Below are 16,815 nucleotides of genomic sequence, written 5' to 3' on the forward strand. Positions count from 1 at the left end.
ATAGAAACAAAGGAAGAAGCATCTTTGCCCTCGAGGAGATTACATTCTGATAAGAAAAGAGAACATATTTAGGAGAATGATGGCCAAGGAATTATCTTGGATCTGGAAAGTCATAGGGATGTGAGGGGAGCCAAAGGATAGTCCATTGAAATGCCCTCTCCTGTCTCTGAAAGTCTTTTTTGAACAGAATAGAAATTCTCAAGCCTTGTTTCTGATAGATTACTTTCTGTCCTAAGCCCAATGGTATGTTCTACTTCTTGATGGTACTTTTTTATTTTATATTTATCTTATAATTTATATTTTAATTTCTTTTCCCATGGAAAAAATCCTTGGCATCTCTGATTTCCTCAATATACAAATTGACATAGAATATATACATCACTCATGAAATCATAGGTTTGGGACTAGAAGAAAACTTATAAACCATATAATTCATACCTTTCATTTTATAGCTGAGAAAGCCAAGGCCCATACAGGTTAAGCATCTGACCCAAGGTTATTCTAATATTAAAGAGCAGAACAAGGATCCATTCTTTAGACCTCTTATTTCATAGCTAATGGATTTTCATTGACTAATTGTTTATAACTAAGCAAAAACTCTGTAATTAAAAAAAAACATTATGGGGGAGATAATATAGTACTGAGATTTTTTTTTAATGTCACATTTTGTTCTTTATTATTCTGTTTCTTTTCTTTTTCCTTTATTCATAAAACTAGATGAGGAAATCTCATGTCATGGATCTGTATTATCTTTTTTAGGTTAGAGATCTTCTTCTAAACAATTTTTATGGCTTTGAAAAATTACATGAGTTGAATGATTATAAATTCCATTCAATTTTGTATTCTAGATACACTATTCCTTAAACACAATCTAATCCCTTAAATTCATTTATCTTAAATCCGTAGGAATTTCAATGGAGCATGGAGAAAGAGGAGTAATCCTGGGATTTGTTTAAGTCTTTTCAGTTTTAACTTTTTTTTTTTTTTTCCTAAAGAAAGGGGACTGAAGACACAAGACACAATCTGTGATATTCAATTGTTGTTTAAACTTGCCTTGCCTTTTTCCTCTTTGTGTTCCTAGTTTTTGTAGGTTTTAAAGTATTATAAAATTACAATAACTTTTCAAGCTTCAGTTTACTCAATGAAAGTTAAATGCCTGATGATTTTGGAGAATTATGCTACAAAGCCTCATAAGCATAATTTGATAAGCTTACTTAGTCTTCCCAATGACTTGTCTTTTTTTCCCTTCAGGTGAGCCTGAGCTTTGCAAGAACTCAGAAGAGGTTATAAATACCACAGAAGAAAAACGTGAAATGATTCACCACCAGTAGGTTTGAGACATCTTAAAGGCTTCTGATGTATTACAAATGAGAGGTAATTCCATTTTAATAGTCTTAAAACATAATTCCCAAAGAATATATAGCTTATAATAACATTTGTATGAGTTACTTTACTTGAACATTCTTTTACAGTATTCTCCTTTAAAGGTTCTTATTTAACTTTTATTAGCAGTTTTATAAAAGATAAAACATTCATAACTGTATACCTCCTCTGACTCACTAACAATTTTATTCATACCTGAAATCAATAGCCAAGATTTTAGAATCTAAATGAAAAGCAAAATAAATATTGGAAGACTATATTATTATTATTATTAAATATCAGACTAAGACTTTGAGGACAAAAGTTTTGCAAACTATTGTACAGATAAATGATATAACTTACCACATGCTTTAATTAAGTACCTGCTTAGTTTTAGGCACTATTCTAAGCACTGAATAAAAGTATTGCAACATAAGCACTTTATTAGATTCACTAAAAACCTCTCAAAGAATGTTGCTATAGGAATAGTTATATCCATCATTTCAAGTATACATGGACATGTCCTTGTCAAGCTATCCACCTGAGAGTAGTAGAAAGCTAAAAGCTATTCTTTTCCTCCATGAAAAACTGGCAATAATAACTCTAAGAACTGCCATGAAGGTACTCCTTTGCTTATATATATATATTTTCATCTCGCTAATTTTGCCAATAGAAAATAGACTGACATTATACATGGCAACAACAAGACTATACGATGATCGATTCTGACGGACATGGCTCTCTTCAACAATGAGATGATTCAAACCAATTCCAATTATTCAGTGATGAAGAGAGCCATCCACACCCAAAGAGAGGACGAGGGAGCTGGGTGTGGACTATAATTAACCATTCTTACTCTTTCTGTTGTTATTTGCTTGCATTTTGTTTTCTTTACCAATTTTTTTCCTTCTTAATTTGATTTTTCTTGTGCAGCAAGATAACTATATAAAAATGTATACATATATTGGATGTAACATATATTTTAACATATTTAACATATATTGGACTACCTGCCATCTAAGGGGGGGATGGGAGGAAGGAGGGGATAATTTAGAACAGAAGGCTTTGCAAGGGTCAATAAAAATTACCTATGCATATGTTTTGTAAATAAAATCTTTATTTTTTTTTGAAAAAATATATAATTGATTTATTGTAACCTTTTTTTTATTTTAATTTTATTTTATAATTATAACTTTTTTTTTTTGACAGTACATATGCATGGGTAATTTTTTACAACATTTTCCCTTGCACTTAACTTCTGTTCAGATTTTTTCCCTTCCTCCCCCAACCCCCTCCACCAGATGGCAGGCAGTCTTATACATGTTAAATATATTACAATATATTCTAGATACAATATATGTGTGTAGAGCCGACTTTCTTGTTGCACAGGAAGAATTGGATTCAGAAGGTAAAAATAACAGTTTACACTCATTTCCCAGTGTTCCTTTTCTGGATGTAGCTGATTCTGTCCATCATTAATCAACTGGAATTGGATTAGCTCTTCTCTATGTTGAAGATATCCACTTCCATCAGAATACATCCTCATACAGTATCATTGTTGAAGTGTATAATGATCTTCTGGTTCTGCTCGTTTCACTTAGCATCAGTTGATGTTAAGTCTCTCCAAGCCTCTCTGTATTTCTCCTGTTGGTCATTTCTTACAGAACAATAGTATTCCATAACATTCATATACCATAATTTACCCAACCATTCTCCAGTTGATGGACATCCATTCATCTTCCAGTTTCTAGCCACTATGAAAAGGGCTGCCACAAATATTTTGGCACATACAGGTCCCTTTCCCTTCTTTAGTATTTCCTTGGGATATAAGCCCAGTAGTACTACTAAAAATGCTTGAGAGTATAGGAATAAATGGACTATTCCTTAAAATAATAAGGAGCATATGTTTAAAACCTTCAGTAAACATCATATGTAATGGCGATAAACTAGAACCTTTCCCTGTAAGATCAGGAGTGAAACAAGGTTGCCCACTATCACCATTACTTTTCAATATAGTACTAGAAACTCTAGCCTTGGCAATAAGAGCCGAGAAAGAGATTCAAGGAATTAGAGTAGGAAATGAGGAAATCAAATTATCACTTTTTGCAGATGACATAATGGTATACTTAGAGAACCCCAAAGACTCTGCTAAAAAGCTATTAGAAATAATTCAGAATTTTAGCACAGTTTCAGGATACAAAATAAATCCACATAAATCCTCAGCATTTTTATACATTACCAACACAATCCAACAGCAAGAGATACAAAGAGAAATTCCATTCAAAATAACAAGCAATAGTATAAAATATTTGGGAATATATCTACCAAAGGAGTGTCAGGAATTATATGAGCAAAATTACAAAACACTTGCCACAAAAATAAAGTCAGATTTAAATAATTGGAAAGACATTCAGTGCTCTTGGATAGGCCGAGAGAATATAATCAAGATGACAATACTCCCTAAACTAATCTATTTATTTAGTGCTATACCAATCAGACTCCCAAGAAACTATTTTAATAACCTAGAAAAAATAACAACAGAATTCATATGGAACAACAAAAGGTTGAGAATTTCAAGGGAAGTAATGAAAAAAAAATTAAGTGAAGGTGGTCTAGCTGAACCTGATCTAGAACTGTATTATAAAGCAACAGTCACCAAAACCATTTGGTATTGGCTAAGAAATAGACTAGTTGATCAGTGGCATAGGTTAGGTTCACAGGGCAAGATAGTGAATAAAAATAGCAATCTAGTGTTTGACAAACCCAAAGATTCCAAATTTTGGGATAAGAATTCATTATTTGACAAAAACTGCTGGGAAAACTGGAAATTAGTATGGCAGAGACTAGGCATGGACCCACATTTAACACCACATACTAAGATTAGATCAAAATGGGTCCAAGATTTAGGCATAAAGAACAAAATCATAAATAAATTGGAGGAACATGGGATGGTTTACCTCTCAGACTTGTGAAGGAGGAAGGAGTTTGTGTCCAAGGGAGAACTAGAGACCATTATTGATCACAAAATAGAACATTTTGATTACACCAAATTAAAAAAGTTTCTGCACAAACAAAACTAATGCAAACAAGATTAGAAGGGAAGTAACAAATTGGGAAAACATTTTTACAGTTAAAGGTTCTGATAAAGGCCTCATCTCCAAAATATACAGAGAATTGACTTTAATTTATAAGAAATCAAGCCATTCTCCAATTGATAAATGGTCAAAGAATATGAACAGATAATTTTCAGATGATGAAATTAAAACTATTTTTGCTCATATGAAAGAGTGTTCCAAATCAGTACTGATCAGAGAAATTCAAATTAAGACAACTCTGAGATATCATTACACACCTGTCAGATTGGCTAAGATGACAGGAACAAATAACGATGAATGTTGGAGGGGCTGTGGGAAAACTGGGACACTGATGCATTGTTGGTGGAGTTGTGAAAGAATCCAATCATTCTGGAGAGCAGTCTGGAATTATGCCCAAAAAGTTATCAAAATGTGCATACCCTTTGACCCAGCCATACTAAACAAAATCTTTAATTAAAAAAAAAAAAAAAGAAGAAAATAGGTTGAGAAAAACAAACCAACTTTCACAGGTTCCAAAGGTAGTAAACAACAGAGCCAAAACTGAAACTCAAAATTTCACTCTCAATTGCAATGTTCTTTTATTAAATGAAATTATTGAAGTTTTAATTCATGGTTACTTGTAACGCTAAATCACAGATGTCTTACACTTAAATCTTTTTGTGATAATTGATATTGGCTTAATTAGAAATGAAAGATATTTTTGGAATAATGAAATCATGATCTTTGATTTTTATTTGGATCTTGTTTCAGAAAAATCAGAACAGCACATATATTTCCTAATCCTCAAATGGCCAGAGGCTCTACTCTAAGCATATTTTTCCACTCTGCCCTTTTTAATGGATGATAATGGAAGAAAATAATGTTAAAAACATGGAATCCTGAGCTGGTAACTCAGGCCATTTTGATATTCTCAAGGTTTCAGTAGAGTTTTCTCATTATTGTTACTATCATCATGTCATCATCATCATTGTGTTTCCTGAACTGTTTGGCCTTCTTCAATCAAGCCAGAAAAAAACAAACAAACAAACAAAAAACCCCACAAAAACCTTTTCAGTCAAAAGTTGGATTACTTTTGAAATCTGCATTATTGAAAGCTATCCTAACTTAGCTGACTGTGAAACGTTTATAAATATAATATGCATTCATTCATTCATTCAACTATTCTGTGATGTACTGTTTTATGAAAATTGCTGCAATTGGCAATTTCTTTTTTTAAAACTTGTGGGGAAAAGTTTCTTCAATCTTGGATGGCAGACCATTTAAATCACCTTTGTTAGATTTCTATCAATGTTTGGGAACAAAATCACTTAAGTAAACAATGAATATACAATTATATTGTGGCTACAAAATACTGGACCTCACCATGACTGAGAATTGCTGATACAGTCAGTGGAACCTTTGAAACTAACTGATCAACTTGTAGCTCATCAGCCTCTTTGTCTACATTATCTTATCAAAATCTTAAAAGCATGTGCCATTGATGTGGTGATGTCAATATGAGTCAAATAAAAACTGACCTCCCAAAGGGTTACAATCTCAAAGAAGTGTCTGAGCAATAAAGGAGATAAAAGGAATAAACAAAAAAAAAAAAAAAAAAAAAAAGTGTCTTTGGGCATTACTAAAAGGAAAATTTGGAACCAAATCGAGAACTTACCAGCTGGAGTGTTGGACCTGGCAGGAAAGAAAAAAAATATATTGAATATCATTGATAGTCAAAATAAAAGAAAGATGTATGTATATAAAAAGAAAATGTATATTCAACAAGTGCTGGTTGAAATGTTTTTTGTGAAATCTAGATATGTATGTATAGACAAATATGTATACACACATACATATACATTTCCCTTACTGCACTAATCAGAGAAGAATTTCCAGTCTTGTCGTCTCTTATTCATCTCCCTCAATCTATGATGCTGTGTGCATGTAAAAGAACTTCCAGGCTACTCCAAAATGAAGAACCTTTTTTTTTTTTCCTTTGAGAACTGAATGATTAGCTTAGATCATATTTTGTAAATTTTCACTGAGAATTTGAGGTAGACAAGAATTTCATGTGTTTGATATGTCCATGTGTTTTGGAGCACAAAAATTTGTTCAAAATATCACCAGAATCACCATAGATTAAGAAATGAGCCAATTGTCACATCAAAACTAAGAAGCTCTGTCTTTCTTTGGGCCTGCTTCCTTTCTGGTTTGTGCAATGTTTAAGCAATATTTTTTTTAAATGGATAAAACTCTAAGCTTGCAAATAAAGGTAGAGGAATTGTGTCTTTTACAACTTAGATTACTTTTAATGTGTAAGCCATATCTAATATGCATATTTGGTATGCATAATTTTAATGTATGAAATATGTTTGCATAAGAAGTGTACTAAGTGCATTTCCATGTCTTGTGAATGAGGCTCTTCGTTTTTATTTAGCCTCAGCCTCTTACGCAACACGGCTATATAAGGAAACTGTATCATAGGTGTTACAATGCACTTAATATTTTTATTTTAAGACTAAAGATTGATCTATACTGATAGTGTTGAAGAGAATAATTCCATATGTATATCATGGCCACTTTGCTTCATTAAAAAAAAAAAGTCTCTCTTTTCTTTCTTTCCTTTCATTTGTTCCTATTTTTTGTCATTCCTTTTCTTCTCCCCCTCCCCTTTTCCTTTCCTTCTTTTTCTTCTCTGGTACAGAAAGAGAAAAAAATATTATGATTACTTCATGGTATTAGTTTTAAGCTAGCTATTTGTCAGGTAGAAAGAGAATATGTCCACATCAACTCATTTAAAACTTAGAATTTAACTATTTGTAAAGCCTAATGTGCAATGTTGTTCTCGGTGGCCTTTTAATAGAGCTTTAGATCCTCTCAAAATAAGAAGAGTGGAAAAAAAAAAAGAAAACAGATTTTGAAATATAGGGAGTTTGACCACTTTTTTTCTCTATGAATAATTTAAGCACTACTGGATTTCATTACCAAAATAAAAGCATCTATACAGAATTCATCAATTCCTCTGTCTTGCCTTTAAACAAAATTACCCACATATTATCTTTCTGAGAGACAGTGTGGCATAGCAGGTAGAAAATTGGCCTCTGAACTAGAAATTTTGATTCAAGTCACTTCTCTTGCTGTGTCACCTTAAGTACTTAACCTTTTAATTTTTTAAGCAACTCTCTAAGGCCATCAGTGGAAGAGAAAGTGTCAGCCTTCATTAGTAGAAGGATTTTCCTTTCCTAAGAGTTGCCCATAAAAAAATGAAATTATAAATACCCCCTACTTCCATTTTATCCATCTAAATACTGTAAGAGACTGTCATGAAATAGTGCCCCAGAGAAAAGTGATTCCAAATTTTTTACTTGAGTCATCTCTGGACTATTTCACACATTTTTTTTAAATATTATTTAAATTCTATTTCTGCTTGAGACAATTTAAAAGATCCATTCAATTCAGATTCTCCTAAGATTGTAAATGCATTAGTTAAGAATGGGGAGTACAACCAAGTCTACCCTCTAAGCAGAACTACTTATTCCTTATACCTCTCCTCAGTGGTCATGCAGAAACCTGCCCCCATTCTCATTCCCCTTTACCTTATTATGAGAAGACATCATTCTGGCTGCACCATACTGTTGCACCTTGGACTCAAATGTTTGCTGTTTAACAGAACTCTCCTGTAAAAATAATGTACTTTGGGATCTAAAGAATAACTCTTTAATTTAATTTTTATCATGGCAACCTTCTATACTTGTGTTTTTACTATCTGTATTTGTCCATATTTCCTATTATGATATTGCTAAATAAATCATATTTGAGGAGAAGCATTGTGAACCCATTTGTTGTTCAATGTAATTTAATTTTTGTAGATCATAGTTAGAAAGGAAAGTTGGCAAAAAAAAAAAAATCAACTGTCCATATATATATGTTTTCCAGAAAATTATTATCAGCAAAGGTAAGGAATATAAATCAGTAAATGCCCATAGATTTTGGCTTAAGTCACATAATCACAGATTCAGAGAAGCATTGGATCTGTGAAAATTATTAGAGGTCAGCTAGTCGAATCTCTTTATTTTATAGTTATTTAAAATAATTGAGGATACAAGTTTAGAGCTGGGGGTGGGAGTGGAAAGAACTATATTTGGAGTTAAAACAAAACAAAACAAAAAAGCACTTGAATTAAAATCTCATCCTTTGCTACTTTTATGTGTGAAATATTAGTTGACAGCCAGCCACCCTCCTGCTTCATAGTGAAACCTAGTGATTATATAATATATAATGTGTATTTCATATCTATATGCATGTACATGCATATATAGACCTAGACCAAACCCCATTTGGTCATTATTTAGGTCCTGATCAACTCAAATTGAATGTAAATAGCAGTTATTTCAATTTGGTCGAAACTCCTTCAGAGTCATTATTTATTTATTTAATTTTGTTTTGGTTTAGGTGAAAAAGGAGATTCTTTGCCTCAATTGCTACCTAACTTTAATCACTGAATGGGTGTGACCCCAGGCAAACTGAGACTGGTTGAAGATCTTAGCTTAAAAAGGTCAAGATTTCCTATTTCATCCAGATCTATCTCCAGTCAGCTTGATCTATATTGGGCCACACAGAACCCAGATGGCTCTGGAGAGGAAAGTGAGGCAGGTGACCTTGCGCAGCCCTCCCTGACAGCATGGTCCTCTTCAAGAACAAAGGTCAAACAACAACATATGCATAAGTATTTATATATGTATAAATATTTAATCACACAGATGGAATCTCTATGTTGGCTAAATCATAAGGAGAGGATGAGGGGGAAAGATATGAGAGATTGCTCAGACAGAGACTTCCTTTAGACCCAAAGCATGTGAGTCAGGAATGGTGGAGACATCCAAAAGCTGGCTGATGTAGGTGATAAAGACTTTAGGCTCTTTCTGGGAGATTTCAAGCAGATAGATCAAGAGATAAATAGGAAAGCAATTTATGAGGGTGGAAAGATCTCAGCTATAGGTTTAGAAGTCCTAAGGATCTCATTTTTTGAGAGAAGATAGAGTTTGTCTTCATCTTTATAATCAAGCTACAGTATTCAGGTCTCTTTACTAAATCATTCAGAGGACAAGATTTCAAATTCCCCAGGACTACTGTACTATCTAACTTGTGCTATCTAACTGTCCCTATCCCAACAATTCCGCCTTTCCCCCAGGAAGTATAGCTTGAAACAATGGCAATGTGGAAAGCAGGAGGCATCTCTATTACCACAGAACAAGGTACAATAGGCCCCCAAAGAAAGAGATAGGCACAACAGGGCCACTAAAACATTCTTTGTTGTAGATGAAATGTGTGGTCAGAAAAGTCCTAAAAGATATGCTATTTAGCCACTTCCCTTTCTTTACTTACCTAAACAAACAAATAAAAAAAATGAATGAATGAATATGACAAATAGTTAGTTAGAGTACATATTTAGTACTGCATGACAAAGCAAATCTAGGAAAATGTGTTTTATTTTTTCCCCCAGAAATCAGAATAAGTCCTGGCATTTAGTAAGCATTTAATGAATATCAATTGGCTGACTGACTAGCTGATTAGTTTAAGGATCATCTTTGGATCTGTTATGAATGGTAATAAAGTTTATATCACTTTTTTTGATGAACCAAAGAGCTCTTTACTCAACAATAACAAAACAGAATCCTGAAGTTCAATTTCTTATTTCAATGATTTTCAGAAGACAAATTTTTTAAGCTACTCTTATTTAGATCAACTATGAGCAAAAGTATTATATTTCTCAGAGACAAATAAGTTTCTGATTGATTCATATCTAGAAATATCTGGTTCTGTAAAAATAACAGATGGTTTCACAGACCAGTGAACTGATTCACAAACATTTTTATTTTTTTTTTACATCATTTTCAAAGATGGTACTTTTTAAATTAGGAAAGAAATAAAAATGTGGTTTTTATAAGTTTATTCCCCATATTTCTTTTTTCATAAATATACTCATCTCTATGAATCAGAGTATGACTTTGAAATCTTTATTTCTTTATTGATTAATTATATTAATTATATTTTTTCAAAATATTGAACAAAGTTTGAATAGCAATTTTTTGTTACAAAATTAATTTCTTTCACATTATCATTATTAAGAAAAGTGGCAATTTCCTCTTTTAGATCCAACTTCCTTGAAAGTACTTTGGCATAAGGAATTCAATTTATTTTATATTTATACTTACCAGATCATAATCAAATATCTATTTCTCTTCTAAATTTCTCTATTTCTTTCAAGGACCCCACTAGGGGTCGTCTAAGTTCACAACCCTGCTATTATATTCAATTTCTCACCGTTCCTTATTCCATGTATCTAATCAAGTGCCGTATCTGGTCATTTTTATCTCTGTGACCTATTTCACTTTTGTCCTCTCCATTCATTTGGCCACTATTCCATTTCAGGTCCTCATCTTGCCTGGACTCTTGTGATAGCCTTCTAAATAGCTTACTGTTAAAAAATCTCTCCTAGGAGCTATTTTCCAAAAGTTTCCATCTATATCACCCAGTAACCTCTAAATTCCCTATTGGCTTTATTATCAAACATGAGCACTCTTTTTTTAAAGCCTTTTACATTCTGCCCTTGACCTACCTTTTCAGCTTTGTTATACATTGTTCCCCTTTCAGCAATCTGCAATGTAGAGTAGACTTCTTGGTATCTGTTCCACACAATACTTCATCTTTTATCTCTGTCTTTACACAGGTGATATATCCCCACTACCTAGAATGTACTTTCTCTTCTTTATCTCTTAGAATTCCTTCTTTCCTTCAAAACCCAGCTGAAATACTACCTTCTATTTCTAACTCCCCACCCTTTCCTTCTCCCTCAAATTGCTTGGCATTTGTTTTATTTATGCCAGTGAATGCCAGAGAATAAAGAGGAACAGGCTACAAGGAGGCCCAGATTCCACTGGAATCTACTCTTCTACCAACTTTACTGTCAACATTGACTTCCTCTTTTCCCTTTTCAGCTAAATTCTGATGCTTACTCTTCATCTTCTAGGGGAAGGAAATAGCACCAGATCCATTCCAAATTTCAGATCCACTCCTCACTTCCCCCAAAATCCCTTTTTGCCCCTTTTGTTGGGAGAAATACACTGAGTTACACTTGTTTGATTAGCAGGAAATCATCAAATGAGATAATATTTATAAAGCACTTTGCAACCAAAGTGTTATATAAATTCTACATATTATCATTATCATCATCATCATATTCCTTCCAGTAATAAGAACCACCACATTCTCTACTACTATATCTCAAGAAACAATGAGTGATCATATCTCCTGTTGCTGCACTCCTAACAACTATCAATCAGGTTTTTCTATCTTATTCCCTTTGATTAGAATATTAGAATATAAATTCCCTGAAAGAAGAGATTATCTTTTTTTTCTATTTTTATACGCAGTGCTTCTCATGATGAAGGCCCTTAATAAATGCATTTGTATGCATTTAGCATATATTGAAGTTTAAGATTCCTTATGACAGGAGTGTTTCATTTTTGTATATGTCCATTACACCAGAGTATAATTTTTGTTATTGTTCTTCAGCTGTTTTTCAATTGTAACCAATTTTTTGTGTCATTTGGGGTTTTCTTGGCAGAGGTAGTGAAGTGTTTTGCTATTTCATAGGCTAAATTTGAATTCAGGAAGGTGAATATTCCTAACTTCAGGCATGACCTAGACACTCTGCAACCTAGGCACTCTCAGTAGTAAAATTAAAAATGTCATTCATTAAAAGCTTCCATTTTTCTTCAGTAAAATAGATCTTATTTTGCCAATACATACATCTTCAAAATATTTTAATTTACAATTAATAAGTGTTTCTTCTTATTTGTTTTGAGTTTGTTATTGTTCAGTTATATTTGACTCCATTTAGTATTTTCTTGGCAAAGATATGGAAGTTTTCCATTTCCTTCTTTAGTCCATTTTACAGTTAAGGAAACTGAGGCTAAAGTGTTAATTGACTTGACTGTGGTCACACAGCTAGTAAATGTCTAAGGACAGATTTGAACTCATGTCTTCCTGATTCCAGACCAGTGACCTGACAAGCCTTTTCAGAGCTGTTCATTTATTTTTAGTGCCTATCTGGCACTCACAGCTATCAGCTGTGAATCCAAAAAGCTGTAGCACACACTGCACATATGCCCAATAGTCAGCAGACAGGCTAAGCCAGGTTGAGAGTAACTAACAAATCTCAGATCTATCATTAAGTTAAGAGGATGTCTACCCCAAGCATGTAGAAATTTCCCCTTGTGGAACAGACAAATAAGAATAATTTGTCCCAGTGACCATGAAAAGATGCTGAACAAGCATTGTGGAATCTTTAGAGCTTGATCAAACATTCAAAACACCAAAGATTGCATCCCAAGTCATCACCATTCATCTTGACTTTTGTCTTGCCAGTGGACTTATATGACTGGTAAAGATGGTGAAGCTTTGTTAATATTTGGGAGGATTTTATGCTCTAATATGTAATCAGATTTTGTGGAATATAATTTACAATCAATATATACCTAAGTGTATGCCTTTTCTTTCATTAAAAATAATGACAATAATGAAACAACATTCCAAAATTTGTGATATACAGCCAACGTAGTTCTTAGAAGAAAATATGTATTTGTGTTTATCTCACTAAAAAGAAAAAGAAAAAAAAAACAGAAAGACCAGATAAATGAACTATGCATGCAATTAAAATAATTTTTTAAAAACTCATTTAAATTCCCCAATGAAACACCAAAATAGACATTAGTCAAAGGAAAGATTAATCAAATTGTAAGCAAAAAAAAAAAAAAATGAACTAAAAAAATTAAGAGCAACTTTGTATAAAAATAACAACAAAATAGTTAAGATATTGGTTAATTTAATTAAAAAAAATAAAATTGCCAGTAAGAAAAATGAAATGAGTCTATGTGTGTATACAGCTGTATGTGTGTCTATTGATTGACAAATAAATTTATTTATCTACACAGATATATGCATATATTCTTCCCTCCTTGAGCCAGTTCAGAGAAGAATAAGATTTTAATATTGCCCACTCCCAACCCCACATTAATCTCACCATTATAAAAAGCTTCTTTATTGTGAAATAAATTTTCCCATTTATTCTCTCCCTTCCTTCTTCTCCCAGTGCATATTTATTAAATCCCTTATGATCTCTCATACCTATTTATCTTCTTTGCTTCTCTTGAGTCCTGTGTTTGAATGTCAAAGTTGAAGTTCTGCTATGGTCTTCTTATCAGAAATACTTGAAAGTTCTCAATTTACTAGATTTCATGCTATCTGCAATTTGTTCTAAATGCTGTAGATAAAAAGAAGCAAAAGACAATCACAACTCCCAAAGGAACTTGCAGTCTAAAGAGGGAGAGAATATGCAAACAAATGTATAAAAACAAGTTATATACAGGATAAATAGAAATTAGTTCAAAGAAAAAAAGCACAGGAATTAAAAGGGATTAGGGAAGGCTTCCAAAAAAGGTGAAATTTGAATTGAGATTTAAAGGAAGGCAAGAATGTTAGAGCAGAAGAGGAAGAAGAGATTCTCGGAGCACAACCAGAGAAAATGCTGAGAGATGGGGTGTCTTGTTCATGAAACAGCCAGAAGACCAGTGATACTATATGGAAAAGTTAACTATTGGGGAATAAGGTATAAGAAGACTGGAAAGGTAGGAGGGGGCTAGCTTATGAAAGTCTTTGAATGCTAGAGTATTTTGTATTGGCTGCTGTTTATTGAGTAGGGAGGTGACATTTTTATGCTTGCACTTTAGGAAAATCACTTTAATGGGAGAATATAGGATAGATTGGAGTAGGGAAAGTTTTGGGTTAGGCTAGTTAGGCTACCCCACTAACAGGATATTGTAGCAATACAGGCCTGAGGTGATAAGGGCCTCCACTAAAAGTAGTGACTGTCAGGAGAGAAGGGAGTCTATTCATGAGACATTGCACATGTGACAGATCTTGTCAACAGCCTGGCTGGGGGGGATGAGAGATAGTGAGGAATCCAGGAAGACTCCTAAATTGAGAGCCTGAAGGACTGAGAAGATGGTGTTGCAGGTTTTAGGGGAAATGATAATGAAATCTGTTTGGGACATATGGAGTTCAAGATGTCTAGTAGATATTCAGTTCAAGATGCCTGAAAGGCAGTTGGAGATGTGAAATTGGAAGTCAGCCAAGAGATTAATACAGGGTAAGGGAGATTTGAGGATCATCTGCATAGAGATAGTAATTAAATCCATGGGAGTTAATGAAACCAAATAAAGTAGTATGGAGGGAAAAGAGAAAAGGAGATCTAGGACAGGACCCTGAGGGACACCTAAAGTTAAATGGTGTGATCTGGATGAGAATCCAGCAAAGGATTCAGATAAGTAGGAAGAGAATCAAGAAACAGTAGTGATCCAAAAAACTAAAAAGAAAAGAATATCAAGGACTTCTGAGAGTGATCAACAGTGACAAAGGCTTCAAAGAGAGTGGAAAAATGGCCACCAAGAGGCCACTAACTTTGGAGAGAGCAGTTTAGATGCAATAAGATCAGGAGCTAGATTGGTAAGGATTTAATAAGAGAGTAAAAGCAGTGACAGGAGAGACACTTGTTCTAGATAGAAACTTCCAAGTTTAGCTACAAAGGGTATAAGAGAAATAGGACAAGAGTTAGCAGGTATGGAAGGATCAAGGAAGATTTTTGTTTGTTTTCAGGATGGCAGACACAAGCATGTTTATAGGCAGTTAGGAATGATCCAGTAGAGTTTGAAAATAAGTCAAGGAATGAGAGTGGATCTTCCTATAGGAGATTTTTACTTTGTGTTTCTATATGTTCATTACTTAAACTCTCTCTATTGTCTTTGTATTAGTTGTTGCTGAACCAATGAATTTTCATTTGAAGTTTATTGTGATTTTAACTAGTATGAAGGGGTATATTTCAGGTTTTTTTTTTTTAATTGAAGACAAAAAAAGTTTGAAAGAGTAAAATCTAAATTGAATTATAAATTTCAAATAATTATGACTATTTATTTCTAATTTTTAAATTCTATTTTTTAAAGTTATAATACTGGAAGAAAACAACTTCTGTATTTAGCAAAATGAATGACATTTAGAAATATGACAGATATTATGTTGATTTCAATTTCCAAAGAGATTGTTTAATTCTGAGTTTACCAGATCTAATTATTTTGGCCATTATTTCATATTCTTCCAAAAGAATTCAGCACCCAATTAGGAACAACCTCTCCACAGTTTAGAAAACTCTGATTTAATTTATGTCCTAATAATCTCTTACTTAGACTATTATAAGAGAATCATAATTAAATTCCTTGCCACCACCATGAGAAGCACCTAGTTTTCCTAGCTTTGAATTTAGCTTTTTTCCATTATTCCCTACTTCCCACTTCTTTTTTTTTTTAAGTGAGATCTATAAGATTAGACTATGGGATATCTCCAGACATAAACCATAAAATACTTTTGAAATGAGATTTTAAAAAAGAATATGTAAACTTATAATAACCCCCAAATCACCATAATAAAAAAAGCCACAATGACATTTAAACATTTCGTTCAATCCCTCCTCCCATCATTGCAATCTTTGTGAAAGATTTGAGGCATTAGAATGCTGAATTTGGAGTAATAAAGATCTCTGTTTAGTTCTCACTCAAACAATTTCTATCTATGTGACTCCTGAGAATTGAATATTTAGTATAGTGGCTGGCATGTAATAAGTGCTTAATTAGCATTTATTGACTGAAAATTACTTAATTCTCTGAGACTCAGTTTCCTTAAATGTAAAACAAGTATAATATCATCACAAGTTGCAGAGTTGTGAAAATCAACTGCAATTATTATGTGAAGTATATATACTCGAAACAAGTGTCCTTGAAAGAATGCTCGCAATAACGGAATGAAACATTTATGGGTTTATTTTGTTTTGTTTTAGTCAGAGATCCTTATTTTATAGAATATGGTTATATCTCCTTTCCTTCCCTCTATCCTCAAAAAGGCTTTTTCAGCACTGCGGAGATGCAAAAATCCTATTCTGAATAATGAATTATGCTAACTACAGGATTTTCCCCTTAGGTCTAACTTAGAGATGAGCTAGACCCAATTAAGCCACCCTTGCCCTTTTTGTTGTATAGGCCAGATGGATGGCCCCATCTCTTTAGAACTAATTGCTTCAATGAGCCAACTCCAAAGGGACAAATAAAAATACAGGGTAGAAGACTTAAATCTTATAATGGCAAGTTTGTTTGTTTTTTCAAAATGAGAAAGAAAAATTAATTAAGAAATCCTATAAACTCTTCAGGAAAAGAAATTCTTATAGCCACTAGATGGCACAAACTCAAATGAAAAAAATTCCATAAAGCAATAA

General features: G+C 33.0%; 1 protein-coding gene across 3 annotated transcripts in view; it reads left to right on the forward strand.

The window, feature by feature from the left end:
* PDE1A (phosphodiesterase 1A) overlaps positions 1-8,273 on the forward strand; it is a 461,201-nt gene extending 452,928 nt beyond the window's left edge. For all 3 annotated transcript variants that reach the window (XM_074302946.1, XM_074302947.1, XM_074302948.1), the window contains 2 exons: positions 1,252-1,374; positions 5,208-8,273. In XM_074302946.1, the coding sequence (XP_074159047.1) occupies positions 1,252-1,331 (80 nt within the window). In that variant the 3' untranslated portion in view covers positions 1,332-1,374; positions 5,208-8,273. The remainder of the gene's footprint in view (positions 1-1,251; positions 1,375-5,207) is intronic.
* Positions 8,274-16,815: the final 8,542 nt, after the last annotated feature.

The sequence above is a fragment of the Sminthopsis crassicaudata genome, chromosome 3 (genome assembly GCF_048593235.1).
Source record: "Sminthopsis crassicaudata isolate SCR6 chromosome 3, ASM4859323v1, whole genome shotgun sequence".
Taxonomy (NCBI): Eukaryota; Metazoa; Chordata; class Mammalia; order Dasyuromorphia; family Dasyuridae; genus Sminthopsis; species Sminthopsis crassicaudata.